General features: G+C 47.5%; 4 protein-coding genes across 4 annotated transcripts; 3 read left to right on the top strand and 1 right to left on the bottom strand.

Annotated features, from left to right (window-relative positions):
- Positions 1-378: 378 nt before the first annotated feature.
- On the top strand, positions 379-1580 carry FPOAC1_013059 (uncharacterized protein; the record flags this gene model as incomplete). Its single annotated transcript, XM_044857401.1, has 4 exons — positions 379-580; positions 644-771; positions 825-1425; positions 1576-1580. The coding sequence occupies 4 exons, from the start codon at positions 379-381 to the stop codon at positions 1578-1580; spliced, it is 936 nt and encodes a 311-aa protein (XP_044701584.1).
- Positions 1581-11257: 9677 nt separating this feature from the next.
- Positions 11258-12107, top strand: FPOAC1_013058 (uncharacterized protein; the record flags this gene model as incomplete). The annotated part of the gene is made up of 2 exons (XM_044857400.1): positions 11258-11343; positions 11402-12107. The coding sequence occupies 2 exons, from the start codon at positions 11258-11260 to the stop codon at positions 12105-12107; spliced, it is 792 nt and encodes a 263-aa protein (XP_044701583.1).
- A 126-nt stretch (positions 12108-12233) lies between these two features.
- FPOAC1_013057 (uncharacterized protein) lies at positions 12234-13183 on the bottom strand (the record flags this gene model as incomplete). The annotated part of the gene is made up of 3 exons (XM_044857399.1): positions 12234-12305; positions 12465-12649; positions 12697-13183. The coding sequence occupies 3 exons, from the start codon at positions 13181-13183 to the stop codon at positions 12234-12236; spliced, it is 744 nt and encodes a 247-aa protein (XP_044701582.1).
- Positions 13184-14625: 1442 nt separating this feature from the next.
- On the top strand, positions 14626-15448 carry FPOAC1_013056 (uncharacterized protein; the record flags this gene model as incomplete). Its single annotated transcript, XM_044857398.1, has 3 exons — positions 14626-14631; positions 14703-14862; positions 14916-15448. 3 exons carry the CDS (start codon positions 14626-14628, stop codon positions 15446-15448), a joined length of 699 nt encoding a protein of 232 aa, XP_044701581.1.
- Positions 15449-16168: the final 720 nt, after the last annotated feature.

The following is a 16168-nucleotide window of genomic DNA, read 5'->3' as shown; positions in this document are numbered from 1 at the left end:
GTTTTAGGTTAGCATACCCACTCTCGCGATCGCACTTCCACTCTCAAACTTTATTTCGTCAAAGTGGTTGCGGAGAGAAGAGAAAAGAGTCTCGGCAAGTGAACAATTACCCTATCGTGCTGAGTCAAGGAAGTGGAAAATAATTCTGCGAATGAGAGTTAAACGGGTCGTTTACATTACGAATGTCTGCCTTCGGGTAATGAAACTCAGCGATAGGGGTCAAGCTTCATGGCATAAAGACCCAGCGCTGTCGCGAGCAAGACTATACCCCGTTCACCCAATGTCAGGGAGATCACAAACGCATGATATTACCACAACCTCCTGCAACGCTTTGATGGCTTCTGGTCATCTGTTAGTCAACTTTGCAACTGGATCGAGATGTTCCCCGTAATCGACGGCAGGAAGGTGTGGATGGCATCGCCTGAAGACTATGTTGTCGACTTTTCCAACCCACAGAAGGACACAACAATTATCAACTGGATATACATCATTTGTATTATCGGATTTCTCGTCTCCTTCATTGTTGCGCCTTGTCTCTGTGTGGTATTCTACAACCATCGAGAGTGGCGCTTACCAAGTTGTAAGTAAGGCCGAAGCGTGAGCCGGTGCTACTTGCATAAACTGCTGCTGATTCCGATAAAAGCTATAATCCTTCTAGCATATATACTCACCGCAGCTGCCCAATGCCTTGTCCTCGTTTGCCTACATGATTCCGTCTTGGGCGTACATATCTGGGAGATATCTCTGGACGATGCCACTTCGGCGACCACGGTAAGTCTGTTATCAGATTTCGTTGAATTTGTACGCTAATCCTTTGTATAAAGCTCAATTTTGTCGCCACGTTGCTATTCGTTCCAGGTACCGCCCTTGCAAGGATGGCTCTCTGTATTACCTCCTACCGATTGGTAACTCCCAAAAAGTGGTCTCAAAATGCAATCCGTTGTACAGCCGGCTTGCTGCTTGGTGCCTCTGTCGCTATATGGTTTGTTCTCCTGCTTGCCTGCAAGCCGATGGACGCATCGTGGAATCTCCGACTCTTCGTTAAGGCTCAATGTATTGATCGGTATCCGTTTCATATAGCGCAAGCGTTCTTCGGGGTTATAACAGATTCCGTCCTCGTGGCTGTCGTTGCAGTCACGACCCTTCGACTCCAGATGTCGTGGAAGAACAAAGCGATTACCGTCGCACGTATCAGCATTGGCCTACTCCCGCTAGGTGCTACCATTCCCAGACTACTCATCATGTTTGACACATGGAAAGACCCTGACACGACATTGGTATTGGCTCCGGCGACGTTCTGGCTGATTGTCGAAGCCAACCTCGTCATAATTTGTAGTTCATTGCCATACCTCAATTCCGTCATCAAGGAATTCATCCACAGGCACTCTGGGAACCCATCGCTTCAGGTGAACTGCGAGCACAATAGTGATCGAGGCTGGAGGGAAATGTTTTTATGTGCCATTAGTGTTACATTGACGAATATAAGACATTCAGGTGCGGCCTGTACTTTAGAGTCGTGTCTCTGGTTTCACATCCGGCTTGTCGCATCAAGGACTCCAATCCTAACGACACGAGCTTAAATAGCTATGCCTGAACACATGGCTGTTCAATTTCATCTGTTCTTTTGTTAATTCTTATCAGTTGACTGGTGCCATCACTGACCCCTGTGGAATTAATTGTCCGACAACATGTCATCAGCTTCGCCCGCTCCCTTGTTATCGGAGCCTTCTGATGAGCTCTTGGGGCCTGCTTCGCCTGCTTTGCCTGCTTTGCCTGGTTCTCCCGTTCCCGCGAAGCGCACATTGGATCGCTCTCCCTCTGATCGGGATGGCAAGCGCGCCAAAGGCCGTACGAATAAAAGCACTTGGAACGAGGCGCGTGGCCCTTATGAAGAGAGAGGGGAGAAAGCTCGCGATAGCTCATACCATGAAATTTGGTACTGCAAGCACTGCGACTCCACGAAAAAGCCTAATTCGATAACGACGAACCTGAGTCGAGCCCGCAAGCACCTGCAGGACTTTCATGGCATACGGGTGATAGAGCATGTGGAAAGGTCGGATCTGAAGAAGCAGCAACATGGCACCATTACGGACTTGTTCGGAGGGCAGGAGGAACGTCAAGCCAATCGAGACCTTAACGAGGAAAAATATTTGGCAAACGCTATTAATATTCCTGCATTCGAGGAAGCACTCGCCAGGCTTCTTGCGGTTCGCAATATCGCCCACACATTCATCGAGTCCCCCGAGTTTCATGCTGTTATACTCTCCTGCAACTATATGGCCCGGGACGTCCTCCTACGCAGCCGCAGAGCGGTGCCGAAGCTTCTCGAAAAGACTTTCGCTCAACACAAACAAGGGCTCGTCAAGAAGCTTCATAATTCTCTCTCATCTATGGTCCACTTTACCATTGATATGTGGACCTCATCGGAACAGAAGGCGGCATACCAGGCAATCGTGGTCCATTTTGTAGATGCGGAGACGAGAGGAGTCGCTCAAGCGTTATTGTCACTGCGCGAGTTCAAAGGAAGCCACAACGGGAAATTGCAAGCCAAGGCCTTCCTGGAGGTTGTCGAAGAGTACGATCTCAGAGGAAAGGTTGGCTACTTTACAATGGATAACCATGACGCTAACGACACTATGCTTGACGATATCGCAAAAGAGATTGATGGTTTAGATCCGGTTGCCAGGCGACTACGCTGCAGTGGCCACATCATGAACCTCATCGTTCAAGCCTTCCTCTTTCGGAGTAAAGCAAAGAAGATTCAGGAGGATGAGAGAGAGGGGATTGATGAGGCGTATGAGCGGCTGTGCAGGCTATCCGAGAAAGAAGAAGGGGGTATTATTACGAAGGCACAAGCTACCGAGGAATGGCGGGAGTTTAGTGTTCTGGGGAAACTCCACAACTTGTGCATATATTCAAGGAGCTCTACCAGCATTTATAACGACTTCAAGGCCGAGATTGGCAGGGCCTTGCCGAGGGACAATGACACACGTTGGAATTCATGGTTTCGCCTCATTGACGTGGCAATTGAGAATCAGGCAAAGTTCATGGATTGGATTCAAGAAAATCATGCCAAAATCGAGAAAGATGCACTGGACCACAACGACTGGAACGAACTAGGAGATATTCATGCGTTCTTACAAGTATTCCACCAGATCTCGATGCGCCAAGGCCGGGAGAATACACTCGATGAAGTTCTCTCCCATATGGATTTCCTCCATCATCACTTCACGCGGACTAAAAACCGGGCTTTCAGTGGCCCACGCTTCTACGCGCGCTTTCACGTGGCTTGGCTAAAGTTCGAGAAGTATTACCAGCTTACCGAACAAGCCCCGGTGTACGTGGCCGGTATTCTCCTCCACCCAGCACTCCGAAAGAGCTATCTGAGTGAGCAGTGGAAGCATACATGGCTATATGAATATTCACACCGATTTTCTTATATTCATATTATATTCAACTTATCTACCAAAACACATATTCATATAACATATTCATGCATATTCATATAAGGGTTCACGTGATGCCAAGCTAATTACTGAGTGAAGTGAGAGGAATCTATTGGTGTAGTTATATAGCCCGAAAACTTCTCAAAAGCTCCCGTTTGGCCTGTTCGCTATTAGATATCACCCTCTATAGCCTCTGGATCACACGGGAGGCCTATCCCACCCTCAGCTGACGGTCTAATATGTCCCTCTCGCAGCCAGTTGAAGTGTATTTGTAGTTTGTCACATCCAACAGACCAAAGGTGATACATTTGGTCAAACTGGAAGGAAAGTCTTCCAGCTGTTCAAACAGGCTGCTCAGACCGGCAGTCCGGAAGTCCGGTCTTCCCGTCAGAGGTTGGTATCACCTATGTCTCCCAAAAAGCCAGTTCTTCAACACAAGGGCCCCGGAGGCCGAATTCGTCTTAGGTGTAAATAAATCGACCTATTTCCACTCATTAGATGGAAAAATCAAGAGATTCTATCCCTATGATCCAGATCCATCAGAAATTGTGACAGAGTGGTGGTAGCTCTCTAAATACCTAATGGCTGCGTCGAGACCTGTAGCTTAAGCTAATGAGACTGGATGTGACTAGTACCAATCATCTACACAGATTAGATCTAATTTGAGCCAATCAGGGACCCCTCCCTTATATGAATATGCATGAATATGGATACGCAAGTACATATTATATTCATATATTATATGGATATGAATATGAATATAACGTGAATCACTAGTATGTGAGCCAGACAAGTATGTGAGCCACTTTTCTTAGCCTTCAAACTAAATATTACAACAAAAACACCACAAACTAGCTAATCAATTAAAATTACTTACTATCCTCTACTCCAGATACCTCAATATCCTCCTGACATGTTCTTGCATTATGTCCCGTCTTGCCGCATATACCACAGCGCCGAACCCCCGGTCGCGCCGACCTTCCTTGACCACCACTCCTCGACGATTCGGCCACTACCTGCGTATCAACATCCATCTGGTCAATTAAATCTCTTGCTTCTCCTACAGTCATAATTCCTCCTTTCTGTAGTCGGATTCTTTTTGCCCTTCGGCGCCGGCTTAGTATCTCATTTGCCTCTCGAACTTCTCTAAGCTCAGCCCTCAATAAGGCATTCTCATGCATTATTGCCTTTGTTCCCTTTGCAAGCGACTTCAGAGCTCCTAGTATTGACTCTGGGGAGCTACTTTGATGCCTTCTGATTCGCCTATAGAGGTATTCAGACTGAGATTCGGCCTCGAGAACTGTCTTTGGTGTCTTTGAAGTCCAAGGCTGAGCCTGGCTGGCCTCCTCCACGGGAGGTGTTGGAGTCCGTAGCTGAACATCAAGCTTTGAGATCACACTTTCAGGGTCAAAAGGAACAAGGCCAGCCCCTCTAAAAGCCCCTCTGATATTCTTTTCGGTCATAGTGGCTTGAAAGGCGGCGGCAAAGGCAGGAAAGAACTCGGTCTTCGAAATGTGATGTACAGACCTTCTGATCAGATCCTCAATTTCTCGACCATATGCCTTTTTAAGCGGCCCAAAGCACCCAATATCGAGAGGCTGGAGTAGATGAGACGAATGAGCCGGCATACAGAGCGTAATAATCTTATTTGCCTCGCAATATCTCTCAAATTCGACAGAGTGGTGGCTTTCGTGGCCATCAAGGATCAGAAGACGATAGGAACCAACTGATCGATCAGCTGTGCGTCGGTCAAAGTGCTTTAGCCACTCAAGACCCAGTTCGTTATTTGTCCAGCCATTTTGGCTCATTGCAATAACCCAATCGCACGGGAGGGTAGGTTCTTCATGCCAGTTAGCGAGGTGATTTTGGCCCGCGCCAATGATAAACGGCTCAATCGCCTGGCCTTCCGCATTAATCGCCTGAATGACTGTAATCCATTCACGGTTTCCAGGCTGCACTGATCTCGGTCTTCCAAGCCTTTCTGAACCTGTGACGACCATTCCGCTTGAAATCATGCCCATCATAAAGCCAGTCTCATCAAAATTCCAAATATCATGTGATTGGATACCATATTTCGCGATTGTGTTCTCTACAAGCCTAAACCAATTTCGAATAATAGTCGGATCTTCACATTTGGCTCTCTGGTAATCATATCTCCGAAAGAAACGCATCTTGAGCTCTGGTTGTCGCTTGATAAAATTGTTAGCCCAGTGTATGCCGACAGGTAACGCGTTGCGGTCAGCGAGGAGACAATTAGCCATTGCTTCAACAAAAGACAGTTTTGGGGGAAACCCTTGGGAATCTAGCTTTAGAATAAAGCGAACTAAAGTCCTTTCTTCTAGATTAGATAGCTTTCGTGATCCTGGGGTCCAGTCGCGGCGGGATTGAGCGCCATTCTGGCGGCGACGTAATGTACTGCGATCGACTTTATATATATTTGCAGCGCGTCGGGTGCTTAATTTTGGGTTATTTTGAAGGGCTTGAAGTGCAAGAAGGATTCTACCTTCTTTATTAGGTTGTGACATACTGGGTGCTTGAGAATTATTTGATTAGATACTTATGATGTAGGATGAGGGATTTTTGGCTCACATACTTGTCTGGCTCACATACTTGTGATTCACGTTATTCATGCATATTCATATAAGGCCTTATTTGAATATTCATATAGCCATGTCTGAGTGGAAGAGAAACCCAGCCTGGGTCAGCAATGCCGTGAAGGCTGTAAGGAAGATCTGATCCACAGACTACAAGAGCTACCAGCTCCCAGATGAACAGCAGGATAAAGAGCAAGAACTCGATGAGTTTGATCGCTGGAGGCAGAAGGTGTACAGCACAGCGAGTGAGGTGAAGGATGAATTCGACCGCTTTATTTATGTAAGTAATTTGAAGCCTTCTAATGGCCTGGTTTTGATGATACTTCGCAGGGCTCACAGGTTGGGATTGGACAACAAACGGCCTTACAGTGGTGGCTGGAACCGACCCAGCGAGAGAATTTCCCCCTCCTCTGCCGTATGGCTATTGACATATTCTGCATCCCCCCCATGTCTACGGAAGCAGAGCGAATCTTCTCAGGCGCAAGACGGCAGGTTAGATGGGATAGAAGTAGGATGTCTGCCAAAATGGTAGAGGCATGTGAGTGCATTAAAAGTTGGATAAGTGTTCCAAAGAAAAAGAGCAGGCCGCTCCTTGCAGGGGTGTTTAGAGAAGCGGAGGATATCGACGCGGCTGTAAGGATACTCCAAGAAGATATAGAGATGAGTAAGGGGGCAGAAAGTGATGGCGAGCCTAGGGAATTGGTAGTGTAGGTAGGCAGACAATGCCAAACATCTTTGGGGTACTTGGAGATAAGGTGCATATCGATACCGAGCTTGTCAAAAAATTGGACTGCAACTGGATATTGCTTCGTATGAAACTGAAACTATACTGACGTCCGGTGTCATGAAACTGAAACTCCCCCCAGTTTCAGTTTCATAGCGTGGCTATCCAACACTGGCTGTATGGCGGCTGCTCGTTATCGACGGCTTCACAGGCCACGGCTCATTCGAATTACGAGAATATATGATAAAGTTCAATATTCTCGTAGCATTTCTTCCGCCTCATTCAACGCATATACTCCAGCCGATGGATGTAGGCGTATTTCAATTTCTGAAGGAAGCGCATCAGAAGAAGCTTTGTGAGGCGTTGCGGAAGGGAAATCTTACCTTTGGCCGGCGTGCCTTTGCAGGAGCTTTTCAGGTATGTGCCTTCTTAATCAGCCTTCACCGAAAAAGGCCCCTTTTCTCACCAAAATCAGGAGATCTTTAATGAAGGCTTCACTGCCGCTCACATCATCTCGGGCTTCCAAAAAAATGGGCATCTACCCTTCCACAGACCGACCTGCCATAGAATATCTTCTCAGGAAGCAGCTCAAGAAGAAGAAGACCTTCACGCCTGCTCATTTCTCACTTCTTCCCTCAGATATGCGATTTTACGCCGCTTCTAGCACCGCCGAGACCATCGGCGAGCGATATCACGATATCCTTAGTTCTCCTACGCTCGCAGGGCTCCGGCACATTCGCAACATCGTTCATGAAGCTGTGGTGCTTGAGGATGTTATTAAAAAGTACGTGGATGATCGAAGAACTTGCATCGAAAAGCGGTATCACGAGAGAAAGCGAGGCCGCCGTGCAAAGACCGTCTCTGACCTTATTCCTACAGTATCGCTGCAAGATCTGCGAGATCAACAAGAGGAGGCTATCGCCGACGATAAGAAGAAGCAACATAAGCAGGGTATACGATTCACACGATCTGTCATCATCAAGGAGATGAACCGCCTCAAGGATGAGTGGCGAGAGAACAAAGAAGTTATCGTCAACGGTATACCAAAGAGGCTGCAGTTCAAGCAGTGGTTGGAGCACACAGGGAAGCAATATGACTATTTATCTATGGATACACAGCGTTCACAAATGACTGAAGCACTGAAAGAAGAGACTGGCGGCTATATGATAGATACACAACTCCCTGATGATGTGCATGAAGCTATCCGCAAGGCACAGTATGCCGCGAAGCCCCTCAGCGCCGTTGATCTCACCGGCCTCCCTCACAGTGATGATACGGTCACTTTCAACCTCACACAAGCACAAGAGCACGAGGAAATGGATGAAGAAGACGAGATTCTTCCTGTAATTGAAGTCGCCGGCGGCAGCGAAGTCGAGATGCCCTCATCGCCGCCCTGTGCACCTGACTCTGAGTCATCACTACCTACACTTCCCTCAACTCCTTGTCCCTATCAACACCACACGCAGCTTCATGAGTCACTTCGTGATATCATCAGGGGAATAAGAACGGCACAAGAAGATAGCCTTATTGGCTAAGGAAACAGATATACTGTAACGGTTGCACCTAACCGCTAAGCCACAGGGCAAAAGATCGGGCTATAATCACTATGCTAGCGATTACAGTGGTGCTTACAGCTGCCTATAGGGGCCGATCGTAACATATACGGCACATTTTGGCAGGGAAGCTGTTTCCCTTGCCAGAGCATCACCAGAGCCGTCGCAGCCATTTCTCCCACTCTGAAATAGCCAATAAATCAATAGAAGCTTCAAACTACGCCTTTTCATCAGTTTGAGCCTATTTTGACAAGATTTGAGTGTCATTTGATTGAAAAAAATGGTATTTTGGTGCAAATCACGCCAAGTGGGCATCTTCCGGGATGTCTCACACTTTTCGCCTTGTCTCATACTTTTGTGGCCAACTAAGCTTGCTTAGTTGGCACCCCCTCCCGGCTAGCCAACGAGTAGTATTGTGTGGCATCATTCGTAGCATGCCGGGTATCTGATGCTCTACCACGCGGGAGGTGATACCGTTCTGTCCGTCATCTCGTCGTAGTGGGACGTCGCAAACCTTGGCTAGGAGATGGGCCGACCGACAAAAACCCATATGTGACTGTATGTTTTATTTCGAAGCTGCTGGTGGAAATGTTTGGGCTTCGTCGTCGCACTGCATGGGATACGTCGTAGCTCAGCTAAGGTCGTCACCGTTCGCGGACACGTGGTTTTCGTGGCATGCTCTGATTGTTTCGCGCTCTTTTCTCGCCCGCGACCGTACCCCGACCTCTGCGGCCATCAAGACACCTCGGGGAAGATGAAATGACCGGTCAAAGCCATTGCGGCCACGGGCGGGAGTGTTGTGCTCAATATGTAGCTGTTGTTTCAAAAATTCGTTCTCGCTGTTGTGAAAAGTTTTTCGTCTCTATAACGTACATGATAAGCGAGTGTCTCAACAAACATCGATCCACAAGATGTAAATCGTCACAAAAACACAACGAACCTCTAAATCAATTGAAATTAACTGCTATACTCTTCCTCAGACACTGAAACAACTATCTGACATGTTCTTGCGTTATGCCCCATCTTGCCGCATACTCCACAATGCCTTTCCTTCGCTTGCACCGACCTTCCCTGACTACCACTTCTCAACGATTCTTCCACTGCCTGCCCGTCAACATTCATCTGATCAATCGCTTGCCTTCCTTCCTCTACTGTCATCACCCCTCTCTTCTGCAGTCTGGTTTTTTTCATATTCCGCCGCCGACTTAGTATCTCATTTGCTTGTCGAAGGTCTTGGTTCTCAGCCCTTAACAAGGCATTCTCGTGCATTATCGCCTTAGTTCCCTTAGCAAGAGACTTGAGAGCTCCTAGAATTGACTCTGGGGAGCTACTTTTGTGCCGCCTGATTCGTCTATCGAGGTATTCACACTGAAATTGTGCTTCAAGCACGGTCTTTGGCGTCTTTGAGACCCAAGGGGTCGAGGGGCTAGCTACCTCCTCGGCAGGCGTTGGGGTCCGCAGCCGCACATCAATCTTTGAGACCACACTTTCCGGGTCGAGAGGCACAAGCCCGGCTCCTCTAAAGGCTGATTTTATATTTTCCTCCGTCATTGTGGCCTGAAATGCGGCATAAAAAGCCGAGAAGAACTCGGTCTTGGAAACGTGGGTTATGGAGCATCGGATCAGATGCTCAATTTCTCGACCATACGCCTTCTTGAGTAGGTTAAAGCACCCGACATCGAGAGGCTGAAGTAGATGAGACGAGTGAGGTGGCATACAGAGCGTGATGATCTTGTTTTCCTTACAATATCTCTCAAAATCGATAGAGTGGTGACTTTCGTGGCCGTCGAGGATCAGAAGACGATAGCGACTATTTGATCGCTTGCTTGTACACCGGTCGAAGTGTTTTAGCCACTCGAGGCCTACCTCATTATCGGTCCAGCCATTTGGGCTCGTCGCAATGGCCCAATCGCCTGGGAGGTTGCTGTCTCGGTACCAGTTGGCGAGGTGATACTGGCCCGCACCAATGATGAACGGCGGGATCGCTCGGCCTTCCGCATTGATGGCCTGAATGACGGTAATCCATTCCCGGTTCCCAGGTTGGACTGATTTAGGCCTCCCACGCCTGTCTGTGCCTGTGACGACCATTCCGCTTGCAATGACGCCCATCATAAAACCAGTCTCGTCAAAGTTCCAGATATCATCCGATCGGATGCCGTACTTGGCGACTGTGTTTTCCATAAGCCTAAACCAGTTTCGAATGATGTTTGGATCTTCGCACTTGGCTCTCTGACAGTCATATCTACGAAAAAAACGCGTCTTGAGCTCTCTGTGTCGCTTGACAAAGTTGGAAGCCCATCGCTTGCCGACAGGTGGCGCGTCGCGGTCGGCGAGCAATCGGTTGCCCATTTCTTCCACACAACGTAGTCTCGGGGGGAATCCTCGCGAATCTAGGTCGAGAATAAACTGAACTATGGTCTGCTCTTCCAGGTCAGATAGTTTGCGTGATTTGGGAGTGGCATCGCGTTGAGACTGGATGCCCTTCTGGCGGCGACCAAGGGTTTTCCAGGAGACTGTATATTTGCTTTCTGCGCGACGGAGACTTAATTTTGGGTCATTTTGAAGAGCTTGAAGAGCAAGAAGAATATTCGCCTTGTTATTAAGCCGTGGCATTGTTGGTTGTTGAGAAATTCATGGTTGAATGAAAATTTGGGGAGGTTGAGGGATTTTTGAGACACTCGCTTGTCTGAGACACTCGCTTATCATGTACGTTAATTCTTTTTCTATAGGTAGGAGCTTGCCTCGGCTATGATGTCATGGCCAAAGTGGGGTATGCGGGACATTTCTTCCTCTTTTTATTCATCTTCGACTTATGATCATCCAACCCCGCTTGCACTCCTGTTCCTTCCTTCATCACGCTGTTGTCGAGCGAAGTGACCGAAGGATCAGAACTCACACATACCCCGGCCTTCTTGATTTGTCTCGGAACCAAAGAAGATCATGGCCACTGTATCACAAGCCTGCATCAAGGTGCCCGGCTTGAATGCGAGGATCACTAATCGTGATTTCACAAAGAGTCATGAACTGTAGGTTTCACTCTCGATGCATGCCTTTGATTGATGTCTTCTAACTTCAACTCACAAGCTACACCAAACTGCCAGAAATCCTCGAATTAGCAAACCGGGATCAACTTTCGGAGAGTGTCTTGAATCAAATCGGCGGACTGATCAGGGAAAATGGACTCGAGAGCTATATTGGCGTCCATGAGTCCCATTCACATGGCTGCTTGGCTGATGATCATGTGGTAATCGGAGAAGACTTCGAAGAGCTTAACTGCCGCCGGGTTCAACAAGTACGGCTATCGGAATTGCGCCAGTCGAATGCATATGGGCGATTGTTTGCTCTTGACGATGACGGTTTGCGTCCATATGAGTACCAACGAGGCACTATTCCAAAGAACATACCACCAGAGTTGGTCTCAAAATTGATACCACGATTTATTCACATTATGAGAACACACCATCTCGGCAGTATAATTTCTCTCGAGATCCTGAACGGATTTTTTAGCGAGCCTACGTCAGAAATCGTATATGGAAATGAAGTTACGCAGTGGCCATCCAAGCGTGTGGTGCAGCAAGGTCAAACTCGGACAACTGGCTTCAAATTTTCATCTGAGGGGCATTCAGGCTCTTCAAATTGGGTCGGGACTAGTGAAGGCCACAAGGCAGTCATACCACCGCCAGCCTCGAAACATCTGAACGTGTACGAGTTGGAGAGCCGGCTGGTTGAGGAAGGTAGACTAATGCCTAGGAAAGTTCCAAGTCCGTGTCGTCTAAAGGCTCTCCTTTAATCATCTTGTCCCCCATCGTTGTTGTTGAGAGCCAAATACTGAGGCATGACTTTAAGTGATGGTTATTTGGATCTTCACATGTGGAAATATACGCTTCTCCGGTTGGGTTCATCAGCATGGACAATTTCAAGCCGTTGTCCCAGTACTCCTGTATAGATTCGAAGGTAATTTGGTGACAAATTCCGTGTAACCTTCGGTCTATTCGCTGATTAGTCACTGTTAAAACATGGTTTATCATAATCTACCTTTATTCATCTGCTTTGGAGGATTCGAAACGTCTCGATCATTCGATTGCGATGTCGGCCCCTTTGTCGATATGGCAAGACTCGAGTCATTGATCGTTTTGCTGATGCTTACTCTCCTCCGCTTTTGTGTGGCAGTCTCGGTTGGGGAGATGTTTTCTTCGCTTCTTTGTCTTTCGCTCCAATTACGCTTGTTCGCCTCGTGACCTTGAAATGTCTGAATGGGTTCCACACACGATAGTTCTTCAACTGGCGACGTCTGCGATATGTCTTTTTGCTGAGTGTCGATGGAGATGAAGGCTGATCTTGTTAGTTGGGGAAGCCATAGAGAGTAATTGGAAAGGTACCTATTGTCAATTCCCTTATTCCTAAGTCCAAAATGACACGGCGCGTCATTTTCATGAAGCTGCCACTCCATATCACAACCATAAATTTTTCAATGAGGTGATCCTGGGTCATTTGTTTAATGATGTCAGGATGAAGTTCTTTAGTTTTCCCGACAGTATATGACGCACTGTTTATCAGGTGCGCTCTGATACTGAGGGCTGCGAGGGCCTCACGCGACTTTTTTTCAGCAATAGTTTTCGTATTCCGCGCTGCTGGGCTATACACGCTTTTGAAATAGTGGCCCACTTGCTTTCTTAACTGGCAGGATTTGATGCCTTCTGAGGAACCCAGCTGCCAGTCACGATGAAGCTTAGCAAACGCCCAGCTTTGGGATAGGCGCTGTATGACAGCATCCAGCTTTGCGATACAGTAGTCAGTAGGGAGACCAGAAAGCAGTTTCTGGACTGTGTCAAGAGCCAGATTGAGTTGATCTGTGTTTTCGGACATGACCGGAAATAGCGCGAGTGACAGAGAAAGGAAAGTTGTAATCGCGGGGAGCCAGAGGGAGAATGAGAATTGCGAGGAGCTGGGGGAGAATGAGAATTGCGAGGAGCTGGGGGAAAGTTATAATTGCGAAGAGCTGGGGGAGAATGAGAATTGCGAGGAGCTGGGGGAGAATGAGAATTGCGAAGAGCTGGGGGGAAAGTTATAATTGCGAAGAGCTGGGGGAGAATGAGAATTGCGAGGAGCTGGGGGAAAGTTATAATTGCGAAGAGCTGGGGGAGAATGAGAATTGCGAGGAGCTGGGGGGGAATGAGAATTGCGAAGAGCTGGGGGAGTGGGGTAAGATGCAAGGTGTCTCATTCCTAGCCTTGCAACTTCAGCCGCTAATCTTTCAACGTGCTCCGACAAGCCTAATGCAGATCTGCTGCTAGCGCCCTCCACAACAAATATCAAGAACCTGAAGTTCATGAATTGTTGCCCAGAAACTCCAGATGTTTTCTATGTGTAATAACAACAAGGAGAAACAGGTTAAGCAAAGACGAGAAGTGTATTGTAAAAGATCATCAGTCTCGTTTAAGCAAAGCACGTATGCAGTAGCATGCGCGACCTTTTGGGCGTTCTCTCTAGACCCCTGCAAACGCAAGGTACGCAATGCAGGTTTGAGAAAGGGAAATAGTTACAGGGTACGAGAGAACGGAATGCAGCCATGGCTGGCCGGGATGGGAACGGGTTGGGATGATCCAACAGCCTCGTCTGAGCAAACAGCCAGGGGCAGTTCACGGGTACACGGATCGCGTCTCTATGTCTGGGATATCGGAACCTCACCGGTCTGCAGAAGGCAAGGAGGGTTACTGGAATAGTGATCAAGAATCGAAACAGGGGGATTGTAGGGCCAGAAAGGGGTCACGTTAAATTCATAGCTTCACCCGTCCCCACGACAGGCCTCCCGACAGTCCTCACGACAGTTCCCGCGACAGTTCCCACGACAGTCCTCACGACAGTTCCCACGACAGTCCTCACGACAGTCCTCACGACAGTTCCCACGACAGTCCTCACGACAGTTCCCACGAACTTCCTAGTACTTTCTCTTCTTCTCTAATAGTAACTTATTATCTATAAATGCTTTTGTGGGCCAGATTCAGATATGCCTGACAGAGAGTGCTATTATTGCCTTACTGAGATAGCAAAGCAATTCCCAAGGCATCTGGGGAAACACAATGGTGTGGGTCTAGAGACACATGACTTACTTAGAGAATTTGTCAAGTCTGCTGATGAGTCTGCTGATAAGTCTCCCAGATACTCTGAGCCGGAATTAGCCAAGTTGGTCAAGAGATTAATTCATAGCACAGGAGGACTCTCATCTCTGAAAGAAGCCTCCCAAGACTGCTACTTTCTACCTGCAGATAGTTGCCGGGTTGAGGGTGTCACTGATGAGGACATTCTGAATGATTGTACAGTTTACTCGAGCGAAAAGCCGCGCAGTCCACTAAAGATCGCTAACTTGGTACCCGTCCTGGCTCAGCTCGACAAGCCCAATCCGTCCTGTGTCAAATATGCAACAAATTTGGGCCCTGGGGATGGAGTAAAGAGGCCTAAGGTTCTTGCAGGCGAACCGAGTGACTCGGAGATGAAAACCTACACAAACATCACGCCAGAAGGCACATTTATTGATTTGCATGTCGGTATGTTCATATAGAACACTATCCCTCCTCACAAATGGCTAAGCCGACAATAGATCAAGGTTATGAGGGAATAACATTGGTTGGGCGGGGTTGCGTCAAACTCTGGGTGATGTTTCCTCCAACCGAACACAATCTGACCATTTGGGACGAATATCGAGAATCCCAGGAGATTTTAAAAAGCTCATGGGATCGTCTGAAGGGAGGCAAGGTTGCTATCCAGACTGGAAATCAAGCAATCATTCTCAAACCAGGCCTTCTACACTCTACATTTACCCTAAGAGGCAGTTTGGTTTTTGGGTTAACATATATAACCAAAAGCTGCCTCACAGTCACGCCCAAACTCTTAAGGATAGAGCACGATCATTTCCAAAAACTTGGGGACGACGACTTGTCTCCCTTCCTTGAGAGTATTCTCATCTGTATGAGTCCAGAGAGTGACAGACAGGACGAGGCATTGCGAGTTCTATGCGAAATGCCAAAGATACGAGCCGTGAAAAAAAACGACCTGTTAGCTAAGATTAAGGATGCAATAACATCTGCTGATTGCCGTCACTGCGGCAAGCGATGGAGGAGCCATTGGGGATGAACATCAATTTGGAGAATGTAGAAGTCTGATAGTTAAGTTACCTGTTGTTTGAATTGGGGGGACTTCGGCATCATATAGAAAAGTGAAAGGTAGGAGTAGCATGGAAGATATTTGTGCTGTACCCAGTAAAAATCGACTGATGTTTCTCTTCGGCAACGATTTTTCAACTCCAATTAAAGCTCGTATGCAGGATAAACATTCCAATTTTCAAGATGCAGACGCCTATGTTCCTGGTCTTCTGGCGACGAGGTATCAGGGAACAGAACCCTGTTCTACTGCCTCACTTATCTAGACTTTTTTCCTTTTTCTTTCTTTTAATTAAGATGTTCATTCGTGGGTACGAGCCTAATTCCCTTTCATATTGTCTGGTCCATTTGAACTGTCTGCATATTCTGGCCGCCAGAGAAGACATCCTCCCAGTAAGCATACATATGCCCCCGCCATCGTTTGAGTTGGACAAAAGAATAGTGACGATCGCATTTATAGCGAGTGCAATGGGATTCGTCAAAGGCGTATCCATTTTCTCATCCTACCTGCCATCAAATCAGAAAACGTCTGTATCTATTTCAGAATACACCAAGTAGGGAGAAACAGACTGACGACTCAACAATCAAGAGGTTGGTGTCTAAGTTCTTGCCTGGCTGGCTTTTGCAAAGGCATGATCGTAGATATTAATGCATTCCGTAGCGCATTCCACGGCTAAAATTACTATATTGTCCT

Source organism: Fusarium poae (genome assembly GCF_019609905.1).
Source record: "Fusarium poae strain DAOMC 252244 chromosome Unknown contig_1, whole genome shotgun sequence".
NCBI lineage: Eukaryota > Fungi > Ascomycota > Sordariomycetes > Hypocreales > Nectriaceae > Fusarium > Fusarium poae.
The sequence above is the reverse complement of the archived record's forward strand: the minus strand, read 5'-3'. Positions and strand labels throughout refer to the sequence as shown.